Source organism: Pleurodeles waltl, chromosome 6 (genome assembly GCF_031143425.1).
Source record: "Pleurodeles waltl isolate 20211129_DDA chromosome 6, aPleWal1.hap1.20221129, whole genome shotgun sequence".
NCBI classification, from domain to species: domain Eukaryota; kingdom Metazoa; phylum Chordata; class Amphibia; order Caudata; family Salamandridae; genus Pleurodeles; species Pleurodeles waltl.
In genome coordinates, this window is record NC_090445.1 from 98,806,022 (window position 1) to 98,828,678 (window position 22,657).

General features: G+C 44.0%; 1 protein-coding gene across 1 annotated transcript in view; it reads right to left on the reverse strand.

Moving 5' to 3' along the window:
- The window catches only part of ERBB2 (erb-b2 receptor tyrosine kinase 2), a 245,972-nt gene that overhangs the window by 8,731 nt on the left and 214,584 nt on the right, over positions 1–22,657 (reverse strand). Inside the window, exons 18-25 of the mRNA XM_069237437.1 lie at positions 16,105–16,227; positions 15,610–15,708; positions 12,859–13,044; positions 11,201–11,356; positions 7,288–7,363; positions 6,790–6,936; positions 5,946–6,043; positions 111–284 (exon numbers count right to left, since the gene is read on the reverse strand). Of these exons, the coding sequence (XP_069093538.1) occupies positions 111–284; positions 5,946–6,043; positions 6,790–6,936; positions 7,288–7,363; positions 11,201–11,356; positions 12,859–13,044; positions 15,610–15,708; positions 16,105–16,227 (1,059 nt within the window). The remainder of the gene's footprint in view (positions 1–110; positions 285–5,945; positions 6,044–6,789; positions 6,937–7,287; positions 7,364–11,200; positions 11,357–12,858; positions 13,045–15,609; positions 15,709–16,104; positions 16,228–22,657) is intronic.

A 22,657-nucleotide genomic window follows, 5' to 3' on the forward strand; every position in this document is an offset into this window, starting at 1 on the left:
CAGTTATCAGCACTGGCTTAACTTACCATATAATAACCAGCTATGGTAGTTTAATAATTCAGCCTCACTTTAAGGATCTAGTTTTGCTGTGTTTTGGGGCCACTCCTTACCTTTGCAGAGGGCATCCTACTGCGGTAGTTTGTAGCCGTTTCAGGGTTGCAGAATCCCTCGTGTGACACCAGGTACTCATCAGTGTCCACAATGTCTTGTATCATCTCGTCCTCCAGGAGTGTGCGATAGAACCTGCTGTCCACCGGACCGGTCAATCCCATATTAACGTCATCCTAGTCAAAGCAGAGTTTAACAGCCTGTTGAGCTCTTACTGATTTTTAACTGCAGAATAAACTAGGTTTGAATCAGGGAAGCAAAATTCTTAATTGACACAATGTGTGGGCACAATCCTCAGAGAATGCGTCAAAGGGTGACAAACAGCCTGGAGCACACCTGGGGGCTTTGGTTACTGATGGGAGCTCTGATCAAACAGTGTTAGAAAAGAGAGAAGTGAGGTCCTCCTGACTAAAGAGTCCTTCAGTCTGAATTCAGGGGGCTCTTGCAAACTACGATTACATTCATGCTTATGACAATGTTGGTTTGCGTCAATTTTCTTCTGGTTGTGTTTTGGCCTACTCCAGGTAAACTGTACATGCCACAGTAAATTTATTTTTATTCAGTAAAAGAGCAGCAGGTAAGCATTATGGAGTGATGTCAGTGATGGCAAAATGCTTCTCATGTACTCGAGGGTAAATGGTCCATGAAGGCTATAAGAAACAGTGCAGATGCAAACAGTGGCTCTGGCCAAAGTCACTTGAGTCTTTATTATCATTTTCATTTAAAAGGACAGCATTATTGTCCATCCACTCCTGTCACCTCCACCTGCTGCTGGTGATGGACAGGAGTTTGTAAGAGAAAACAGAAGTCTGAATATACTGGGTATGTTAAGTTGTTTATACTTATTCAGTCCACGTACCCTGAGTTGCTTGGTGCTGTCTGAGAATATAACAGGCAAAACCTACAAAGACTCGTAATCGACAAGGGAAAAGAAATAAATATGCAAACGCTGTGAGGCTGGTTTAGCTCTTTGCTGTCTTTACTTAATCCATCAAGATGGCGGAGGACTTTATGTCCACCATCCGGATGGACAGAAGACTGCCATGTTTTGGCCCGGCGGCTCCAATGAAGACACTGAAAGTTTGGTGCTGGGCTGCCATCTTTTTGGTGGCTGTACACCAAACTTTTTTATTCTTTAGAAACAAACTCACAAAGTGGAAGCTTGTTTCTGAAAAACAATAAACGAATAGAACCCGCACCCTATGATGTTTCTTCCAAGATACTGGGTAGGGCCTCTGTTTTGATCTTTTAGTTTAAACAGGCGGTCATGCACAGCAAACAAAGGACATCAGACTGTCCGCTCTATATAGAGTAGACCGGGAGAGTTTAAAAATGAGCAGAGTGTCATCTGCATACATGTAATTGCAGGTCCTTGCTCAACAATAATGATGCAAAGGGCCACATGTAAAGATGAAATAAGAAAAGGGAAAGGGTAGACTTATTTTCCGGTCTGTTGAGAACAAGGGGCGTGCCTACAGTTTGAGCTCTGCCAGACGTGAAGGATTAGATTAATTTAAGAACTGTACCCGAGAGATGAATTTGGTAAAGCATGTTTCCGTTGATGGTGGTGAACTAACACAAACACAGCTTCAATACTAACATTATCCACAAACAGCTATCAGCCATAAAGAACAAACAGCACCACCAGCTCTGTGCTGCGCCCAAGCAGGACCAATATGAACTGTATGAACTCCTGTATAATAGTAGTGGTGTTAGGGCATTTTTCAAATTTCAATATTGAAAAATAGAGCACCTTTTCCTGTGTGTGTAGCTCATAAGATTAGACTTCTGACATATCGGTTCAGATGCACCGCCTGACTTTCGTAAGACGAAAAGGGATTTGGCTACACATACCCCATCCCTATCCTCCTGGATGAAAGTCAACAATGGTTCCTAGTTCAAAACTGCTGTGCCCGATCTTTAAGGGTGAGAAAATTAACTTCCAGATGCAAACGTGGTAGATAATGTTCCCTGTTGAACAACACTGCTCCTTCTGCTACACTAGATTTGGAAAATGGTGGTCTTAGGAATACGGATGCTAGTCAAGGTTGTTCTTTCTTGATCCTCTTCACTGGATCATTTGGCTTTTGTGTCCACGAGCAATTTTGTTCGCAATATGCACATTACGACATTTTTCTCACTCACAAAAACACTGGCTCAACCCCATGAATCTCATGATAGCAGTTATCTGCTGCGCGTACGTTGGAAGGGCTATCCCCTGAGAAGTTCTACTGCTTGAGCATCAACCGGTATTGGTAAGGAAAAGCAGATCACTGCCTACACAAATTTACTGCCCTGTAGAGGCAGCCAATAATATAGTCACCTGTATATTTCTATATAGTCTGAATGTATTGTTGTATAATTCAAAGATTCCACAAATGGCCTAAGGGAGAATAACAGAAATGTCATTGCTTCTATTTAGGGTGCATACCCATGGACCAAGATGACTATAGATAGGGCTACTTCAAGTTTGGAAGATATGGGACATCTGTCAACAATTGGTGGATGTCACCTCTACCTTTTTTAGAGTCTATACTCTTGTTTAAGATCTGAGTGGGTCAATTTTTGTTAGATGTCCTACAAACATTAAACTCAAAATAACACCCTTAATAGTCATCTTGGTACCTATGGCAAGTAATAGGAATAAAATGCTGTTGTTGGGGATAAAAAAAATGATTCCTGAAGTGTAGTTCTCTAGCATTGCTGTAGTTCGTGGATTCACTTGCTTTAAGTATTTCTGTGATGCTCAGAACATAAATTTGTTTTAGACAGAAAAGTTGCAAGCAATAGCTAATCCAATCCTTGTACCTTTTTTGGCTGTTTCTTTCACTCGTTGAGCAGAATTACTTGATGCTCTACCTAAAGGCAATGCCAGATTCTAAAGCCCAGAGAGTACCATTCTAGACATTGTTCATGTCACTGGGGAAAGTGAGCCGGGGATAATTGATGAGCAAATTATACCAACTATAGAAGACTACAATTATATTGAACTTTTTTCTTCTTCAACACTGGCTCTTTCATAGATTCACATGCTTCGAGTACAATACAAATCATTGGTTATCTGAGAAGTTAAAACATGAACTTGATACAAAAGATTATCTCCAGCACAGCCTCACTAGTTGAGTTTCAGTGTTTCAGTCTTGCAATCTTGTGGCAGGCCTTTCAAGTCGCTGAACATAAAAGCCTTTTACAGGTGTGTTAGCATGAACAGCCTGTTTCTACCACCTTGTGTCAGCTCTGGGAAAGGAAAATCTTGGATCTTCCTGACTCCTCTGGCACATGTAATGGCTAATTTAAGATCTCTTTTCCAAGAGTAAAAGTTAACTTTGCAACAGTGCAATGGTTCAAAATAGAGCGGACGTTAAGTTTTCCAAACCAATGGAAAAGTTTGGATTATATGCTAAAAGAAATCCTATATGGCAGGCACCAATAATAAGCCACAGGATTCTGTATTGTGCCAGGGTTAAATCTGCTAACTGTACAAAGTAAATCAGAACATGATGTGAAGAAGCTGTCAGGGGATGATGATCATTTTTAAACAGTTTGGTCCACATACTTTTTACCTTTTAGCACGTCTCTTTCATAAAACATAATCTGGTCTCTTATACTGTCAAACACTCCTTGGGTACATTGAGATGTCCATATTCTAGAGTAGCAGTGGATATGCTGTAAGAATCAGACTTAACCAGCTGCTTTTCTAACTCATAAACTTGTATTAATCCCAAGACTTGATTGTGGGTGATATCACATGGGTAGCTATTTTGGGTGCCAGACTTATCTGGACCTTGAAAGTGTAATGAGAATTACGGTTCAAGAGGCTCTGATCATCAAGGGAATGGGTGAATATGCAAACACTCCAATAAGATGTGTATTGGACTTGTCTCATAACTGAAAAATCCTTGGCAGCTGTGCACTGCCCAGTTGTCACTGGTGGCAGCCTTACAGACTTGAGAACTGGAAGATGCTGAGCAAGAGCTCAGACCTTCTTGTGTACGGTATCGAGAGGTCTTGTGCTGTCATCTTTCCTTATATAAAACATAATTGCTGTAACATGTTCTCCTGAATCTCCAGCACCTCGAGACCCTCGCGGGTGTGTAGTGCGCTTTACAAATTCCTGATTGGTTGATTAAGACCAGTCACTGAGTCCTGTTGCTGGAGGGGAATGAGGAAGGAATACTTGATGGAAAATATAGTACCCTTGATGTCCAAGAATACCAACATCAGCAACATTGTCTTTAAGTTTGCAAGAGCTTTGGCCCACAACATTGAGGGAAGGCTTCTCGATGTCAACACAAGTAGCAAAGGGCAGATGGTGGTGTCAGCAGTGTGTCAAGACTTAGAGGCTTGCACATTATGGCTTAACTGTTGCAAAATGTCACTTAAAACAAAAGAGGCTTCCAAAGAGACAGCCGTATGTAAAGTAATCAAACATGCAGTTTAGGGAGGGGTAGGTCTTTGAAGTCCAGAAGAGCTTTCAAGGTCTTTTCTCTTTTCCTTTCTCCCCTACCTCTTCTTAAAGTTCTATTTCTACTTTGGAACCTAATGTGAACTAAACTGAGACCTACTGCCCATAGAGGAAGAGATCAGAGCATCTTGCAGTAGGTCTTCAGTAGAGTAAAAGTGAAATCCTAAACAAGGCCTTATATCTAGAAAAAATATCAATCTCCACGTGCGAGTCTTGCGATTTCTAGCAGAAAATATGGCTGACATTGCTGTCTTCCACAGCGTGGTCTGGATGAAGTGAACAAATGCACACCGCATCAGGGTATTCCAAATACATATTCTTCGGATTGCTGATGTGGCAGTGCCTAAAGGAGTGGCATTTGCCCTCTTCAGTCAAAGAACAAATAAAACTTCAGTCAGGAGCAAAGCTAGATTTAATGACCTGATTCAGATCAGCGCCAGTCAGAGCTTTCAGAAAAGGCAACACAGATCTTTATAAAGGCCAAAGATCACAGATGGTTTTAAACTGCTAAATTTGTTACAATGAGCTTAGCTGTTCTCTATATGTGTACTGAAGATTCACAGCCGAACAAGAGAAGATATTCAAAACTCAATGTCATCAAAATTAGACCACCCAGAACCCATAGACCTGGACTGGGACACCAGTTGACTCATCAAATGCATTGCGAGCAGGAAGCCGCTGCCAGACAGTGTACCTCCAATTCATGAATAATTCTGTATCGTTGAGGGATTCACTGCCAGTCTTAATAAAATGTATGTCATAAGGACTCATAAACCTTGCAGTTCCTCTAGGTGTTGTGGGGGGGGCGGGAATATGTTTCATGGACTTCCAAAAAGTGTACATGTCTTTAGGTAAACATGGTGGCTCTGTGGGGTACACAATCTATACAAAACAATACACATTAATTGTCTAGTGTGGAGCAAAGGATGCTGAGAAATTACAAATTAAGAAAATCCTAGGAAAGATACTGGAGAGTACAAGCAATAAGAACACAAAGGTGTAACTAGAGACCATGTATAATCAATGTAGAAGAATGAGGTAACAGTGCAGTATGGATGGGCATTCTTATGGATCAAGTTCTATATTTTTAGATAAAAGGGCACACAATCCACAGTGCCTCAAAACATAAGCTCTAGATTATCCATGTTGAGAGTCACAATCCTTCCCACAAACCTGCCAGTGCACTCCCACACAGGTCAGGCCCCTCTCACACTTGCCAGCACACCTTTGACACGCTCCTCAATCTGCAACGCCCAGTATGTGCAAGTACCCCCTCAAATGTCAGCACCCTCTGTTTCACACACACCACCTAGCATCATCCACTCCCATCAGCACTCTCCCTTACCCACAGAGATTCTGGGTACACTCTTACCTGGATGACAATGAAGCGCGAGGGGTCTCGTGCCATGCGAGAAAATTCCATCACCAGCTCGCGAAACCTAGGTCGACATTCGGAATCTATCATCCAACCTTGAGGTGAAGAACAGCAAAAGCAACCATGGTTAAAACTGTACAGGTTCTGTCCAAGAGCAGAAATCTCGGTTGCCTCATTTTGGGAGCAAGTATTTTACTTAAGGAGGGATTACAAGAGCCACAATGTATCCCCTTTAAGTATGCCTAGGTAACTTCAGGGGGAGCGGCATTAACATGGATTATGGGAGGAACCCTGAAGCAGCCCTGAAAAATGATGATAGACAGGGGAACTAACAACCTCATTCCCTCTATAATTCTTCGTTTTAGCCTGGTATTTTACCTACAGTCTTTGGTGGCAGTTATCAGAATTAAAAGAGACTTATGTAAGGCCCTTAGTGCGTGAGTTAGAGTTTGGCGGATGGGTCCCACCCGCAGAATTACTATTCACATACACCACAATGGTATCGTAATATGGCAGATGGGCTATCCATCACAGTCTTATAGTAGTATTTCTTGTTTTTGGAACACCATGACAAGGATGTAAAGGCTCATGCCAGGAGCTCTTCCACCCACCTAAAATGGCTCTGGGTGCAGTGAGAATATGTGTTTTACCCTCTAACCCAAGGGGCCCTAGTTCACATCATTAAGGAAGGCATGCAGCACAAAGTAACAGTACACATGAGACATGTATTCTTGTGAGTTTGACACATTTGGCTTTCCTTGCTTCCCAACACCACTTCTTATTAGAGCTCTTTTCAGCTTCCCACATTACAGCTTCCTTTCCACTTGTGCCTGGGTCTTACATTTCACCATGATCATGTAAACGTCGATGGTGCAGACGGGGGGCTGCGGCAGTCTCTCCCCCTTCTCCAGTAGGTCTGGGATTTCTCGAGCCGGGATGCCATCGTAAGGCTTTGCTCCAAAGGTCATTAGTTCCCAAACTGTCACACCTGAGAGAGGCGTGTAAGAGTAAGAGATAAATGTATTCACGGTTAGGCGGTGAGACCACAATTTTACAAAGTGGAAGGGAGAGAGGAGTGAGACGTAGGTATGTGAGGTGATAGGTGATAGAAGGAGTAACAGACCAATTAGGGGAAGGAAAGAAATAAGAGGAGAGGGTACGAAAAGAACAAGGTCAGAAAGAGATGGGATATAAAGTTAAAAGTCAGCAAAGAATACGAGAAAGTGAGCCAAAAACAAAAAAGAGAAGATGTTGAGAAGAAAAAGAACAAGATGAGTATTTAGAAAGTACCATAAGGCCTCCCACACCGTCCCTTATGGTAAGCTACACATCCACTTACCATAGCTCCAGACATCACTTTGATGAGTGAACCTTCTACGGAGAATGGACTCCAGGGCCATCCACTTAATGGGAACCTGGAACATCAAAAAACGTTTCTGAGAGATAGCGGCCAGACGTTGCACAGAGAAGGAAGCAGCACATTCTGCACGAAAGTTTGGACTAAAATGATTATTTGGGTAATGACAATAACATTTCTGTTTCCAGTAGAATGACTTTTTGCAACAAGAAATGTAGAGAACTAAAAGACAATCAACCATGTTTTTGAGAGAAAAACAACAGATGTATTTCACCGGAAGATCGCTGCCTGAGACAATCTTCCTGCCCACATGTTGCAAAGAAAAAAGAACAGTTGATGGACGGAATGCAAAACAAATCAAACATTCACCCCCAATCACAAACCTGGGTTTCATCCATCAGTTTTTTTGCCCACCATGCCATTCTAGTTTGGACCCAGCCATATGCAAATCAGTCTTGACCCTGTTTCCCATGGGAACAGTCCAGCCCAAACTGCCAGACCAGGTCCTCCCTAGACCAGAAACAAGCATCCTGGGACCGGTTTCGAGGTATCACCCCTCTTCAGCCAGGCTAGCTTGAATCTGGTGGCATAGTGAATACGGGACCCAGGTCTGGGCATACCCTTCTCACTTGGGGTGACAAATGCAAAAAGAACAGTTGATGGACGGAATGCCGAACAAATCAAACATTCACCCCCAGTCACAGATCTGGGTTTAATCCATCAGTTTCTTTGCCCACCATGCCATTCTAGTTTGGACCTAGCCATATGCAAATTAGTCTTGACCCTGTTTCCCATGGGAACAGTCCAGCCCAAACTGCCAGACCAGGTCCTCCCTAGACCAGAAACAAGCATCCTGGGACCGGTTTCGAGGTATCACCCCTCTTCAGCCAGGCTAGCTTGAATCTGGTGGCATAGTGAGCACAGGACCCTGGGCATACCCTTCCCACTTGGGGTGACAAATGCTAAAAGGACAGTTGATGGACGGAATGCAGAACAAATCAAACATTCACCCCCAGTCACAGATCTGGGTTTAGTCCATCAGTTGTTTTGCTCACCATGCCATTCTAGCTTGGACCCAGCCACATGCAAATCAGTCTTGACCCTGTTCCCCATGGGAACAGTCCAGCCCGAACTGCCAGACCAGGTCCTCCCTAGACCAGAAACAAGCATCCTGCCAGGCTAGCTTGAATCTGGTGGCATAGTGAACACGGGAGCCAGGTCTGGGCATACCCTTCTCACTTGGGGTGACAAATGCAAAAAGAACAGTTGATAGACAGAATGCTGAACAAAACAAACATTCACCCGCAGTCAAAGATCTGGGTTTAGTCCATCAGTTGTTTTGCTCACCATGCCATTCTAGTTTGGACCCAGCCATATGCAAATCAGTCTTGACCCTGTTCCCCATGGGAACAGTCCAGCCCAAACTGCCAGACCAGGTCCTCCCTGGGCCAGAAAGAGGCATCCTGGGACTGGTTTTGGGGTATCACCCCTCTTCAGCCAGGCTAGCTTGAATCTGGTGGCATAGTGAGCATGGGACAGACGTCTGGGCATACCCTTCCCACATGGGGCGACAAATGCAAAAAGAACAGTTGATGGACGAAATGTAGAACAAACAGAACATGTTGCAAAGAAGCATAACAAACCAAGCATTTGCCATACATTCTTTACTTCGCCTGCTCATAAGGATACTGATTGAAAGCATGTAGCAAGTTTTCAGGCACAGCAAGAAGCAGCACTTGGGAAAATGGTCCACACAGCACAAAACACTCAAACAGTCACTGATCAAGTACAGTTCTTTGTAATAAATATTATACGGCTAATCAAACCATGTTTTATTTGAAATGCACAATACTGAGCTGCATAGCACAAAGAATGTCTGTGATGCAGATAACTGCCTGTGATGTGTTGAATTGTACACATGTTATTTGCTAAACATCTGTGGTGCACTTAGGGGTGGTCTTTGCTGTGCTGCACTGTGCTTGAAATCCGAGCAATGCTGTTCTGCTTTGCACACATTTGCACGTGCGCGCGCACACACACACACACACACAAATGCTTTTAGTTTACTGTGATGACCTTGTACCACTATGTTTTACTAGCTAAAGAAAGCAGAATCATTGCCATATATGTGTGAATGATTTCTACAACTAACATCTGACAATTTTTAAATCACATAAAAATGCAGGTTAAAAATGTGACAAGTACATTACCATTAATATTCTATAATTAATAAAGTTTCACACTCATGAAACCAGAACTGACATCAGAGTAACACTAGCATACAGTTTGCACCTTTCATAAATAACACATTAGGGGCCCTTTTACAGACAAGGCCCTGGGGGTGCAACGGGCATGTGGCACTTTTTGGGCGCCTCCGGGGACTTTTGGTATTACAGAAAGGCCGGAGATGCTTGTGTAGTTTCTTCCATAATACAGGTGGCGCTGATGCACATGTAGTGGCAGCGCTATCATTAGAGGGCATTTCCTCATTCGCAGGTGAACCTGGCCCCATTCAAATAAGGGAATCACTGTGCCTCTGCGCCCCACAAAAAGGTGGCACACTTTTCGTGCGCCTTCTAAAGGTGGCCCTCTGGAGGAGAGAAGGGGATACCATGGATCCCTCAGACACTCGCTTGCAGGCGGATGCAGTCACTCACTGCACCCGCCTGCAAAAGGATCTCTCTCCCCTCACTAAAGTACAGGCGGCATGCTGACCGCACTGTGAAACACAGAGCAGCTTTGAAGCAGCCAGTCCATTTTTCACTAGAATGTACTGCCCCAAGGGCACCATGAGTTTGCAGCTGCCCTGGGGGAAGCGCATTCACCATAATAAGATGCACTTTCCCTGTGTGCACCCGGCCCACCTCTTTTAAGGTGCTCGGTGGCAAACAGCAAAAGTGCACCTCATTTGTAATACAGCCCTAGGTGGTTTATCTTTTATTTTTCACTTTGGATTTACTGGAAGAAAGTGTATAAAACATTTATGGACATTTGGTACTGAGCATGCACTCTTAAATACACCAAATTAATTAGATAGCAGTGATCTACTACCAGCAGGGCCTTATCAAGCTGGATAAATTTATCTTTGGCTTCCTTCTTGGGTGCTATATCAAAATATGTCAGACGTAACCCACAAACGCCTTAGAAATAGACTGGCAGATAGTACAGATTTGGGCAACATGACTGCTACCATATTCAAGGATACAGGTTTCAACAACAGCAAACTTATCTTTGCCTAGAAGAGGAACCAGCTCAAGAAGTTTGTAATGAAGAGTTCTAGATTCAGCCATTTCCAGGAACCTTCTGTAAAACAATCCCCAGTTTCTGCAGTCAGCAACAGTAGTAGCAGTTGCCTTTTGCACTAAGACCTGGATGGACGGCAGACAGTTGACAGTTTCTTTTCTCTTGACAATCACTTCATGGGGAATTAACAGTGAGCTCTGTGTACTGACAGTAGATTGACCATCAAACAGGTCAATATAGAAAAGGTTCCTTTATGAATACACTGAACATTCATATAGAAGGTAAATTGACATTTTCACAAGCAGATTCCAAGTGTGAAGTGAAAAGTTCTCATTATGAACAACATGAATAGCTGTAATAAATAATATATTGCACATTTACTGGCATAGTTAAGTAATTTGTTTCATCTTGAAGGATAGCGCTATATGCACTGACCTTGGAAAAGATTCACAAGGTGCTAGCCTGCATTTTCAGTGTACAGCCTGTGTATATTTTGAACTGTTGTATGCCATGCTGTTAAAGTATGATACAAGTACTAACATACACAAGATCCCTTTGCTTCCTTGCACCCGTGTCTCCTCCTTAGGTCCTCACAGGCATCCGTGTTCAAGTGTTCAATGCTTGTAATGTTCTTCACTCATTGGTAACCTACCTTGCCCCCATCAGCATGGTATTCTGTTTCATCAATGTCCAGCAGCCGAGCTAGTCCAAAGTCTGTGATTTTGACGTGATTTGGACTCTTGACCAGTACATTCCGTGCAGCCAAGTCTCGATGTACTAGCCTCACGTCCTCAAGATAATTCATCCCCTGCAAAAACATAGACGTGTGCTTACTCCTGAGCATTCTTCTTTGCAGCCTGACTTAATTTGAGAATTTATTCCTAGTATTGTTGTGTCCCATCACCCATACTCTTTTGAGTGCAAGGTCCACTCATCAACCAGTTCTTGATTTTCGCAACAGCAACTCATCATTCATCCACTATCCTCTTGTCACCCAGCTCTTGCCTTCCACAATGTTCTATCATTACTCAAGTCTCTAATTTTCACAATGATCTCCCAGTACCTCAACTAGGATTGAGCGCTCACTTCTGATGGAGCTGTTGGCCTCCATGATGTTCTTCCATCACCTAACCCCTCATCTGAACAATGGATTCTCACCAATCAGCAATAATTCCAGTGCAATCTACAACATCCTATCCCTCAACTTTACCAGTATATCCTACTGTTAATACCCAGTGAGGCTCCAACGCTTGGCAGGCAAACCACTGGTGTGATGTTTCAGGTACTGTGAGCCCTGCAGTGTACCATGACTGAAAAGAGTAATAGCACGATAACTCTTATTGCTGTATAAATATTGTGCATAGGACTGCAAAGTTCCAAATCCAGAAAATTATTTCTGTTCACGATTTAGGATTAATAGTTTGTAAAAAATTGAGTGCTATGAGCGGGAATTAAAAAGCATCAGCTGCAACATGCTTGCAAAGTATGCAAGGTAGGTGGCAAGCCTCACTTAAAGAGCAGAGCAGTCACTTATTCGCTTACGTGAGGTATGCACTTAGGACCAGGTGGCGGTGGCGGCTCCCTTTACAGCACAGAGACTCCTGTCAGACAGGACAGGCTGTCCGCAATGGTCTGAAATCTTCCTTTATTTGTCTTGCTACCTGTTTATTACTACACTGTATTCATTGTTTTCTGTGAAGTGCTCACTTGCTGATGCAGCTAGGACTACACTACATAAATGTACTTAGTAAACAAACAGGCTGAGGCAAAAACCCTTAGGGGCATATTTATACTCTGTTTGCGCCGGAATTGCGTCGTTTTTTTTTACGCAATTCCGACGCAAAACTAACTCCATATTTATACTTTGGCGTTAGACTGGGCATGGCCATTGGGCAAGGGGGCATGACTCCTGTCTTTGCTAAGACAGGAGTAATTTCTATGGGGGTTGGGAGTCGAAAAAAATGGCGCAAATCGGGTTGAGGCGAAAAATTTGCCTCAGCCTGACTTGCCCCATTTTTTGGCGCCCAAGCTCCATATCCCCCTACGCCGGCGCTGCCTGGTGTACGTCGTTTTTTTCCACGCACACCAGGCAGCGCCGGCGGCTAACACCGGCTAACGTCATTGATTAAATACGGCGCCCGAATGGTGCTTCAGAATGGCGTTAGCCGGTGCTAATTTTTTTGACGCAAAACTGCGTTAGCGCAGTTTTGCGTCAAAAAGTATAAATATGGCCCTTAATACATTATATAAATGACATTAATAAATAAGCAGGCTGAAGCAAACGTAAAGGAAGAGTGGGGAGGGACGTACCTTGGCAATCTGCACGCACCAGGTGAGCAGGTCCTGTGAGCCTATCTGGTCCTTGTTCTCACGAACGTACTCCAACAGGCAGCCGAACGGCATCAGCTGGGTCACTAGTTGCACAGTGGAAGTAAGACAGATTCCCAAAAGACGGCAGACATAAGGGCTGCCCACCCCAGCCATCACATAGGCTTCCTGCAAAGGGCAAAACAAATTGAACAGAGCTCACCTTGTGTGTTACAATGTCCATTCATAAAGTAAGTAAAAGACTATAAGACCTGCCCAGAAAATGTTATAGCCCATTCTACATTGATCCTTTGAGCAGAATCCTATCTCTTGTACAAATCTCATTCCTTTCTACATTGGAAGGAACTCTGTAGATATGAAATGCTGGCATTTCCTTCAACACTGCATATTTTTCACATAAGATACACATAACTGGAATCCATTCTATTAAAGAGCTTATCATCCCTTCTGGACTCATTCTGAAACAATGAATCTAACACCCAAAGACCTGCCTCTACAAGCAGAAGCACTTGAATGGGAGTACCACTATTACCAACTAACCAGAACCTTACCCTGGCATTTTGTGTGTATGTTGAGGGCACATAACATACACAAGTACATGTGCTATACAAGGACTGTGTTGTGAGTGATTCTGATTACTGAAGCAAGTAGGACCCAGCCTGCTTTTCCCTGGTTTAGCATGGCACAAGGTGGGGGATGACAGCTTCCTCAGACAGTGGAAATGTATTGCCTGCATTTCTGTGGCTGGGAGAAGGACAAACAGCCATTAAATTGAGGAGGGTGGAAATAAGACTACCTTCAGAGGCTCCAAAATGACTTCAGTTAGCAAGGGGCTTCAATTAGGTATTCCTGATGCCAGGGGAAAGAGATGGAACTGTAGTTTTAGTTGTGTAATGTTAGGACATTTCTAGGTCAGGCTGTCCTGTTAGCCTTACTATGATCACTGCTTCAGAGTAGCTGATGACAGCCAGGCGCAGAAACCTCACACTTTATTGTGCTTGTGCTGTGGGTGCTCTAGTATGAAGACAGCCACAGGCTGTGTTGGAAGAGCAGCCTGAGAAAGACACCTGAAAAGAGAACCACACTAAACCGTACTGAAGTTTCAAACAGTGGATCCACATCTCCTGTCTAGAAAATGTGTATAAAAGTGGGGCCCAATCCACCCCATTTTGTTCCAGTTCCCCTCCCAAGTCAATGAAGTGCTCTGCGAGTATTCTAAGGATTGCTGTGTGACCACAGCTGGTGTTTGTGTGACAGCCTGTCTCCAAGAGGTGAGGGGACATCACATGATGTCTGCGCTGTTTGCTGGAGGAGCTCTGGGTCAGCCTAGTTCCTTGGAGCCTGCCTGCCCCAGAGAGAGGGAAGGAGTCTGCCTTGCCCTTCAGGAAGAGAGCCGACCCAGGAGGAGAAGCCAACATCTCCCTGGGACTGAGGAACACCCGAAGAAAGCAGATTGCCTGCGAGAGAAGTCGGAAGGGTCCCCTGCTACAGAGTCCCTCAGTCAGGTTCCTCATGTTAACTGCTACAAGCTGAGATGACTCTGACCATCTGAGCAATGCGGCAACTGTCATGGTTACTGCAATGGCAAATCGGGGTTCCAACTGCTGTGGTGGCTTCTTCGGCCCAATCATGGCTGTAACATTGGGGTGACTAAGGTGGCTAACCGAGACTGCAACTGCTGTGGAAACTGTCATGCCAGGTCTGGGGCTATACCCGTTTTGGTCCGGGATAAGTAACCCATTTGGGTGTGTCTCCAATTCCATGGAAGAAGGAGTCGCTGCTCACCATTGTACTGACTGAAACGGGCCATTTCCAGCTGCCTCACTACCTTAACTTACCGCAAGCCACCAGGTCCACGCTTGATGAAAGAAAGAGACTTACTAGTTATCCACTAGGTAAGGACTTTTGAAACATATGAACTGAGCATGCATTCGACTTGTGGAATAGTCCCAGAGCTTGATTCCTGCTCCTTCCCTAGTTGTTGAGGGTAGGAGAGTATCAAGGGTCTCTCCGGATGGATTATCACGGGGAAATCAGTGGGTGCAGTTATCACAAGGGGGAATCGTACCCAGGATCACTGCCCTGTACGCTGGATTGAGTCGGGTAGTACTTAGTACTACTGTGAGATTAAAAAGTACTGTCCTTCTTAAAAAGACAAGCACTGGGCTGCATTCTGGGGTTGACTGAGTTTTTAGCTTGCGTGCCCCACATTACCTCACTTATAAACCTGTGACTGCTTGCCCTCATCACCCTGAGAGTCCAGTGAAACCAGTTATACACGACCTAAACCACCATGGTTGGGTCCAGGTAGCCAAGGTCTAACCTGTGGTCTGCACGGATGTGGTTTCAGTAGTACTTTCCATTCAAAAGGCATTTTTTGACTTGCCTATAAATTGGGCCCCGATCAAGGCATCAGCACCAAATACAGCACATGCTTAGTGCAGTCAACCAAGGTCTAGTCTGCCACACTTGGTCATGAATGTAGAACCTAAACAAAATTACATCCAGTTCTGCAGTTCAGAGTCTGACATATGCTTGTTACCACTCTGCACTGGCTTCTTTGTGGTTCTCAGCCTCTGTTGGCTGTGTGTGCATACAAGAGTGATGAGTATGTAAAATATTTCAAACACATAAGAGGTGATGCCTCATCAGTTTGGCCAAGCCATATGCAAATCAGTTTTGACCCTGCACCAATAGAAAAAGTCCAGCCCAAATTGCCAGTAAGATACTTACATCTAAAATTTCCTTGTTGGCTTTTGGAGAGGTGTTCTCTCGCAACACTTTGATGGCCACCTGAATCTTCACATTTTCTCCATCTGGAATCCAAATACCCTAAAAAAGAAACAGTATGCGAAAACTGTCCTAGCAAGTCTTGTGGCCTAATCTTCATTAAAATACTGATTGGCACCTCTTTCGATTCCCATCTCGTATGCGCTGAAGTCCCTGCTATGTGTCCCAGGTCACCCTGCTTAGGTTCTTCATTCCTAATTGGGTCACACACCTTCTCCCAATCCACTCTGTATGTCATACCCTCTACTTTCCACCAGTTTAACTGCTATGGTGTTTTCACTCCCTCCCCCATGACCCTCCTGTTGTGAAAGTACACTCCTCTGGCCCTCACCCTGCTAAGCCACTTTCTTCCTCCCCATACTTCTCCTGCTTGAAGACCTCTTAATATGCCCCACTCCCTTTCCAGCTGTGGTTCACTCCACTGGTCTTTCTTCTTACCTGGTAGACAGTGCCAAAAGCTCCGGATCCAAGAATCTTAGTTTTCTTGAGCTCTGTCTCCTTCAAGATCTTCATCTGTGCCTGATTTGGAACAGCCCCACTTGGACTTAGTGGCTCCACCAGCTTAAGGGAAAGCAAGAAAGCAAGATATGAAAGGGCTTGTGGTAACTAGCAGTGTGCAAACCTTTTTTTAAGTCTGAGAAACTCCAGATGTGTGCAATCCATGAATATGACAACATTTTACGGTGTAGGTCTTCCATCGCCCAAATGAAGATTTTTTTGCCCATTGCAGGATAAAGTTCACTACATTACGAGACAAGTTTTATTCTAATCAGCTCCAGCCAAGATGGGAAATGCATGCACTCTTTTTCTATTCAAGTTTACTACTTGCAGATGTTTTCTCTGCAAACTTACATTCTGTCCTGAAAGCTGCCACAATTGTTACTCTTTTTACGCAAATGTGGGAAAGTTTAGCGAAAGTTTGAAACTTTGTGGAGTTGTGTAGTGTTACCCTGAACTTCAGAGAGGACACAAGAAAAAAATTAAATCTTTGCAGGCAACTAATGATGACGTCAAAGATCACTCCTAAGAAGAAGCGTCATGAGTGCCTAGTCACACATTCGAGGAACTCGGACAATCAACCATTTTCAAGTTATGGGATACCTGTTTCTCAGATATGTGTTTTTCACCCCCTCTAGCCATGCATAGTTTAGAAAGAGCTGGCTGTTTCAGTACAAAATAGTATGAAGGTTTTTTATACCCTTCTAGAACAGAAATAAATTAAGACCTAACTATAAATCATAAGATAGCAACTATCACTGTACCAAATGTAACATGTAGGCAGTGCAATGGACAACAGTATTTGAATTACATTGGAACTGTCTTAGTAGTACAATAAAATTATTGGAAATGGGTGTCATAACCGTCCACTATCCTAAACAGCCTTTACAAAATACCTTTATTCTCTGCAATTACGTCCGAGCAATAATAAACAAAGTTTGTTTTTCACTGTGAGTAACCAGCCCCTAAATCTTCCCCTTATCGACCCAAATAGCTGCTGGTCAATTATTGTGTTGTCTAGGGCTCCTTTCTCTCCCCTATTTTATTTAACATTTCTCTTGGCACATCTGCCAAAATTATAAAGACGTTTGGAATCAGCATTATCTCCTATGCTAGCAACACCAAATCTATTTTGACTCTCCAAAAACCTTACTTTGAAACATATTATGAAGTGATAGGTTGCCTTTTTGGCTATTCTACCACAGATGCATTGCAACTTTCTCAGGCTCGTTGGTTCTACAGCTGGAATGAAGCATTCTCCCGATCTTTGTCTCTCTGGCCTTCCATTCTAGGAGCTAGGCTTATTCCAGCCGAAAAGGTTAAATGTGTTGGCCTTTGTTGCAGTGGCTTTCGCCTGTTTTTCTCAAATGAGAATGATAATTTTAATTTTGAAGAAACTTCTTCTATTTATCCCTGAGAGTTCTTGTAGGTAATGCTACCATGAAGTCTGGATTTACCCCAATGCAGGCTAGGTCGGCATAATTTGTTCTTCCATTAAAAGAAATTAAATGCATCTTGTCTACAATCAGCAGAGGTTTGACAAGGTTTCTGAGGCCCGGTGAACTCTGAACAAAGGCAAATTTTGTTTAAAGTGTTTTGCCTATGAGGCTGTCACTTGGCCTTTGATGCCTACATATTCCCCTAATTGCTCTCTTAGGTCCAATTTTTTGGCTTTTCTGTCTGTCCCTCAGATTGTAACAGCTAGACTGGGAGGTCAAGCACTCGTCTGGAATGCCCTTGCCATTCATCATCATCAACGTGAAAATGAACATTTATTTCAAAAAGCACTCAACACCCTCTTCTTCTTTTCAGCACCTTAGTACCTGGTTACTAGCTCTAGTGCCCTTCTGTCCGTATGTGAGTGTTTCACACTCTAAAAGAGCCTTGGGCATTCACTGCTGTGACATAAAAATATAAAAGGAATGATAATCAACACAAAAGTAAAGTCTGAGTGTTGAGATACATGTTCCCTGTATGTACTCAGCATTTGATCTACAGAAGAGCATGCTGCAAATCCGTAAATACATAACTCTACAAACTTAAGAACAGATTATCAATGAGAGGGGATACTAAGGAAAAGTTGGAAGAAATAACTCAAGAAAGCTGTGGAGTTCTTTAAAAAAATACCTAGTATGAATAAAGGACCATTGAAAGGAGGTCTTCCAGTACCTGATATTAGATTCAATGTCACGCCACTCTTAATATGTATCAAGATTTAAAAAATAACCAATACTATCATAGCAGTCAACCCTAACTTATGAATAACATTCCCATACAGTAAGGGTTTTAATCCTTTAAACATATCAGTAAAACAAGTGTAACCGTTAAAACTGGTATCTCGCTGACATACTCAACTCCCTCAAAACCTCCTCTTTTGAAGATGGCACCTTTCCAATGTCCTTCATCAAAGCTGTCTCTGGGGTTGGATGCTCTCTTACTCAAAGTAACCCATGTAAATGGCACCTTCACTCACGAAACCTTCCCAGAAGCTCTTAAATCATCACAAACATACACTAGACCCTGACCTCGCCAACTACCACCCTATCAGCCACCTACCATTTATTGTCAAAATCATTGAAAAAAGCAATCTATGTTCAACGCCAAGATCACATCAAAATCGCTTGCAAAACTACCAGTATGGATGCAGATAATGCTGTGGCACGGAGATCACAACCTTACACATTGAAGATTAGTGCCCTCTTGACCATCGATAAAAGTGACCCCTGCCTCCTGATATTGCTGGACCCAGGTGCCTTTGACACAGTCGACCGTTCCACCCTCAGATGCACTCTGAAGTCCTGAATATGATTCACTGGTAATGTTCTTCACTGGTTCTCCTCCTACCTTTCCACTGATGTTAGTTTGTTCAAATGGGCACCTCCATGTTCATATAAGATCACCTGTGGAGTGTCCCAGGGAGTCATACTGTCGCCTGTCATCTTCGGCCTTTATATCGAGCCGCTTGGTGCGCTACTAATAGATAACAGCATAAAGATTCACCACTATGCCTATGATATACTGCTCTGCTTAAAAATCTCTCTGCCTCAGACGTGCAATGCTCATCAAATTCTGGATGTCAAGGGCCTACCTGAAGCTCATCCCAACCAAGAGAGAAATCCTGTTACTTTAAAGAACAAAAAACAAGATACGTTTACAAAAATAAGGTATAAACTTGGCTCAAAGGCATGAACTTGGGCGGCTTTGATCCCCAACTTTCACTGAATGCCAAGTCACTAGGATTCACACTGGACACCAACCTCATCCTCAAGGAACACACTGCCAAAAAAGTAAAGATGGCCTGGTACCAGCCGTCTCTTCTAGAGAAACGCAAACTGTTTATTTCAGAAACTGACATCAGAACTGCTGTTTGAGGCCTCATATTCTTGCATCTGGATGGTGGTAATGTCCTACTGTACGTCCTACCAGACTCTACACTGGCACCCTCTGGGGACATCGTACACACTGCAGCAGGTCTCTTCCATAGCCTGAAGAAATATGACCACGTCACCCCGCCCTGATGGAACTCTATTTGCTCCCCTGGCTAGCCTGCACCTTCTTCAAAACCAGTTGCAAAGTTTACAAAGCTATCATTACTCATACCTCTGGTATTTTACAGACAAGCTCACCATTTATGGTGGATATCTGCACACCCAGAGACAACATTCCATCAGCCTACTCAAAAAGAAGTGTAACAAAGAAAAAAACAAGATAGCAAGCCTTTTCCATCTATACACCCAAGATCTGGATCAACATCTCCATATCCATCAGGAATACCTCAAAGGTATTACAATTTAGGAAAGACTTGAAGGTTCACCTCTTTAAAGAACATTACATCACAATGCATTAACTGTCCACAGCCCATATTCATCTCTTAGTTAATGAGTTTATGCTTGTCTTTAAGCGTGTACAGCGCTCCACTGCCTTTTGGATACGTTTGCACTACAGAAATGCAATATGCACACATACATGCTAGGCCAACTGGCTGCACACGGTAAAACAAGTGTTGGCTGTGTTCTCAACCTAACAACGTTCAACCTGTAATGTCCTTAGATCGAAGAAAGAACTGAAGATCAAGAAAAGACTGAGGGGGTCATTCTAAGTCTGGCGGGCGGCAGAGGCCGCCCGCCAGACTTCCCCCCTCCAAAATACCACTCCGCGGTCGCAAGACCGCTGAGGGTATTTTGGCTTTTGCACTGGGCTGGCGGGCGACCGCCAAAAGGCCGCCCGCCAGCCCAGTGCAAAAACCCTTCCCACGAGGACGCCGGCTCAGAATTGAGCCGGCGGAGTGGGAAGGTGCGACGGGTGCAGTTGCACCCGTCGCGAATTTCACTGTCTGCAATGCAGACAGTGAAATTCAAAGTGGGGCCTGCTTACGTGGGCCCCTGCGGCCCCCAGGGGCCCCACGACACCCCATACCGCCATCCTGTTCCTGGCGGGCGAACCGCCAGGAACAGGATGGCGGTATGGGGTGTCTGAATCCCCATGGCGGCGCAGCGAGCTGCGCCGCCATGGAGGATTCAGAAGGGCAGCGGAAAACCGTCGGGAGACTGCCGGTTTTCCTCTTCTGACCGCGGCTGAACCGCCGCGGTCAGAATGCCCTGCGGGGCACCGCTAGCCTGTTGGCGGTGCTCCCGCCGACCCTGGCCCCGGCGGTCTAGTACCGCCGGGGTCAGAATCACCCCCTAAATGTCAATTTTAAACAAAACTGATATCATTATGGGATACGTGGTTCTAATCCGTGTTTTCCTGAATCACTAGAAAATTTACAAGGGGTGTTTATTTCAGGCACCACCTTTTTTTCAAGCTATGGGATCCCTGTCACTATAGAGGAAAATACTTCTTGAATGTGGTCCTTATCATATTCCAGAATTAAAAAATCTTGGTTTCAAGAAGTTCTGCCACCTTACCTTCTCGTCATGTTTTTCTTTAATAGCGCTGTGCTCTGGAAGGACCCCTCGCCTGCAGGATGCTAACATCTGCTGTGTGGTTGAGGGTGGGCCGGATCATGACTAGATGGAGAGATGTGTCAGAGGAACAAAGCTTCGCTCACCGGTGGGATCCCCTCCCAGAGTTTCTCTCTCTCTTTCTGGGCGACCTCGTCCTGCAGGATGACCATGTTGTGTATTGGCAAGCAGCATGGCTGCTTCTCCCAGAAGGCCGTGAGAGCAGAGGAAAAGGTACTCCCAATCAAAGTTTGGGGATGCAGCCTAAATGTATCTGGTATTCCCAAACCAAGATGCATGTGTAACTTATTAGAGAGTCAGAATAAGTTGGGTGTTGCCAGCATGGGAGGTGGGAGAGTAACCTGCATACAATTAAATTAGGAGGAGTTTCTCTGCCCTTACTCATGCTGCATCACTTTTAGGTTTTATTTTGTCAGGGTCAACACCTGTTGGTTGTTTTCCCCCAGTTTCTTTTCAGAAGTCTTGTTCCTACTTAGCTACCAAGTCTTCTACAGACTTTGCCAACCATCTTCCGCCTCCTCACTTACTTTAAGCTCCTCACCATTTTCTACAAAGGTTTTTTAACAGCGGACTTTTTTGTACTTGGAGGTTCATTTTTTAAGGCACCTGTTGGTAGGCGCTATCTTCTATCTGCAGCACCGTGGCTAATGGAAGGGGACACCCTTACTTCTGGCAGACACCAACTAAGAAGACCAGACCAGGGAGGCACTGTCGACTCAACAGATCACACACTCTCATTGCCCTCATTTTTCATTTCCTCTGTCTGTTCCTTCCTTTCTTCCCCTCTGCTATAGCATCCCTCCTCTAGCTCAACCTTCCTCCTTTACCTTTCCTCTATCTTTCTACTGTGTTCTATGTTCTTTCTCACTTTACATCCTGTTGTTCTTTGTTAACATTTCATATCTTCCCTTTCTGTCTCTTCTCTCACTCTCATTTACTACCTACTCTTTCACCTCTACTCTTCTCTTTTGTTTTTGCTTTATCTCGCCTTTCCCTGCTTCTCCTCTTCATCTGTCTCTGCTCTTCCTTCCTTTCTGACACTCTTTTTTCCATTTTGTAACACCCTCATTCTCTTTCTGTATCTGCCCTCTGATTCATCTGACTCTCTTCCTCCTATTTTTTCTCTAGGTTTCCATGTCTCTTTTTGCTCTCTATTTTCCCAGTTTCTCTTTCCTCATCCCCTCTATTCCTGCTGCCAACTTATTGTCATCTCGACAGTGAATAAAACTAATCAGGATTGTCGTGTACTTTGGCGAGTGAGATGCGCAATGTATTTTTTTAACTTAACTTTGAAAACTATTTTTGCACAGAAGTAGCGATCTCCACACTGGGCAGCAAATATAAGGAAGAGCAGTCACACACCATCCCTGCCTATAGGGCTGCACTGTCCTGACACACAATCATCTTTCTTTTTGTTTTAAACTGTTTTTATTAAGGTTTGTTCATCACACAACAAATGCAGCAAGGGATTCAGTCGCATAGTGTACACTTCAAGCAGAGTATCTAACAGTATGGACTCAAGAAAGGCA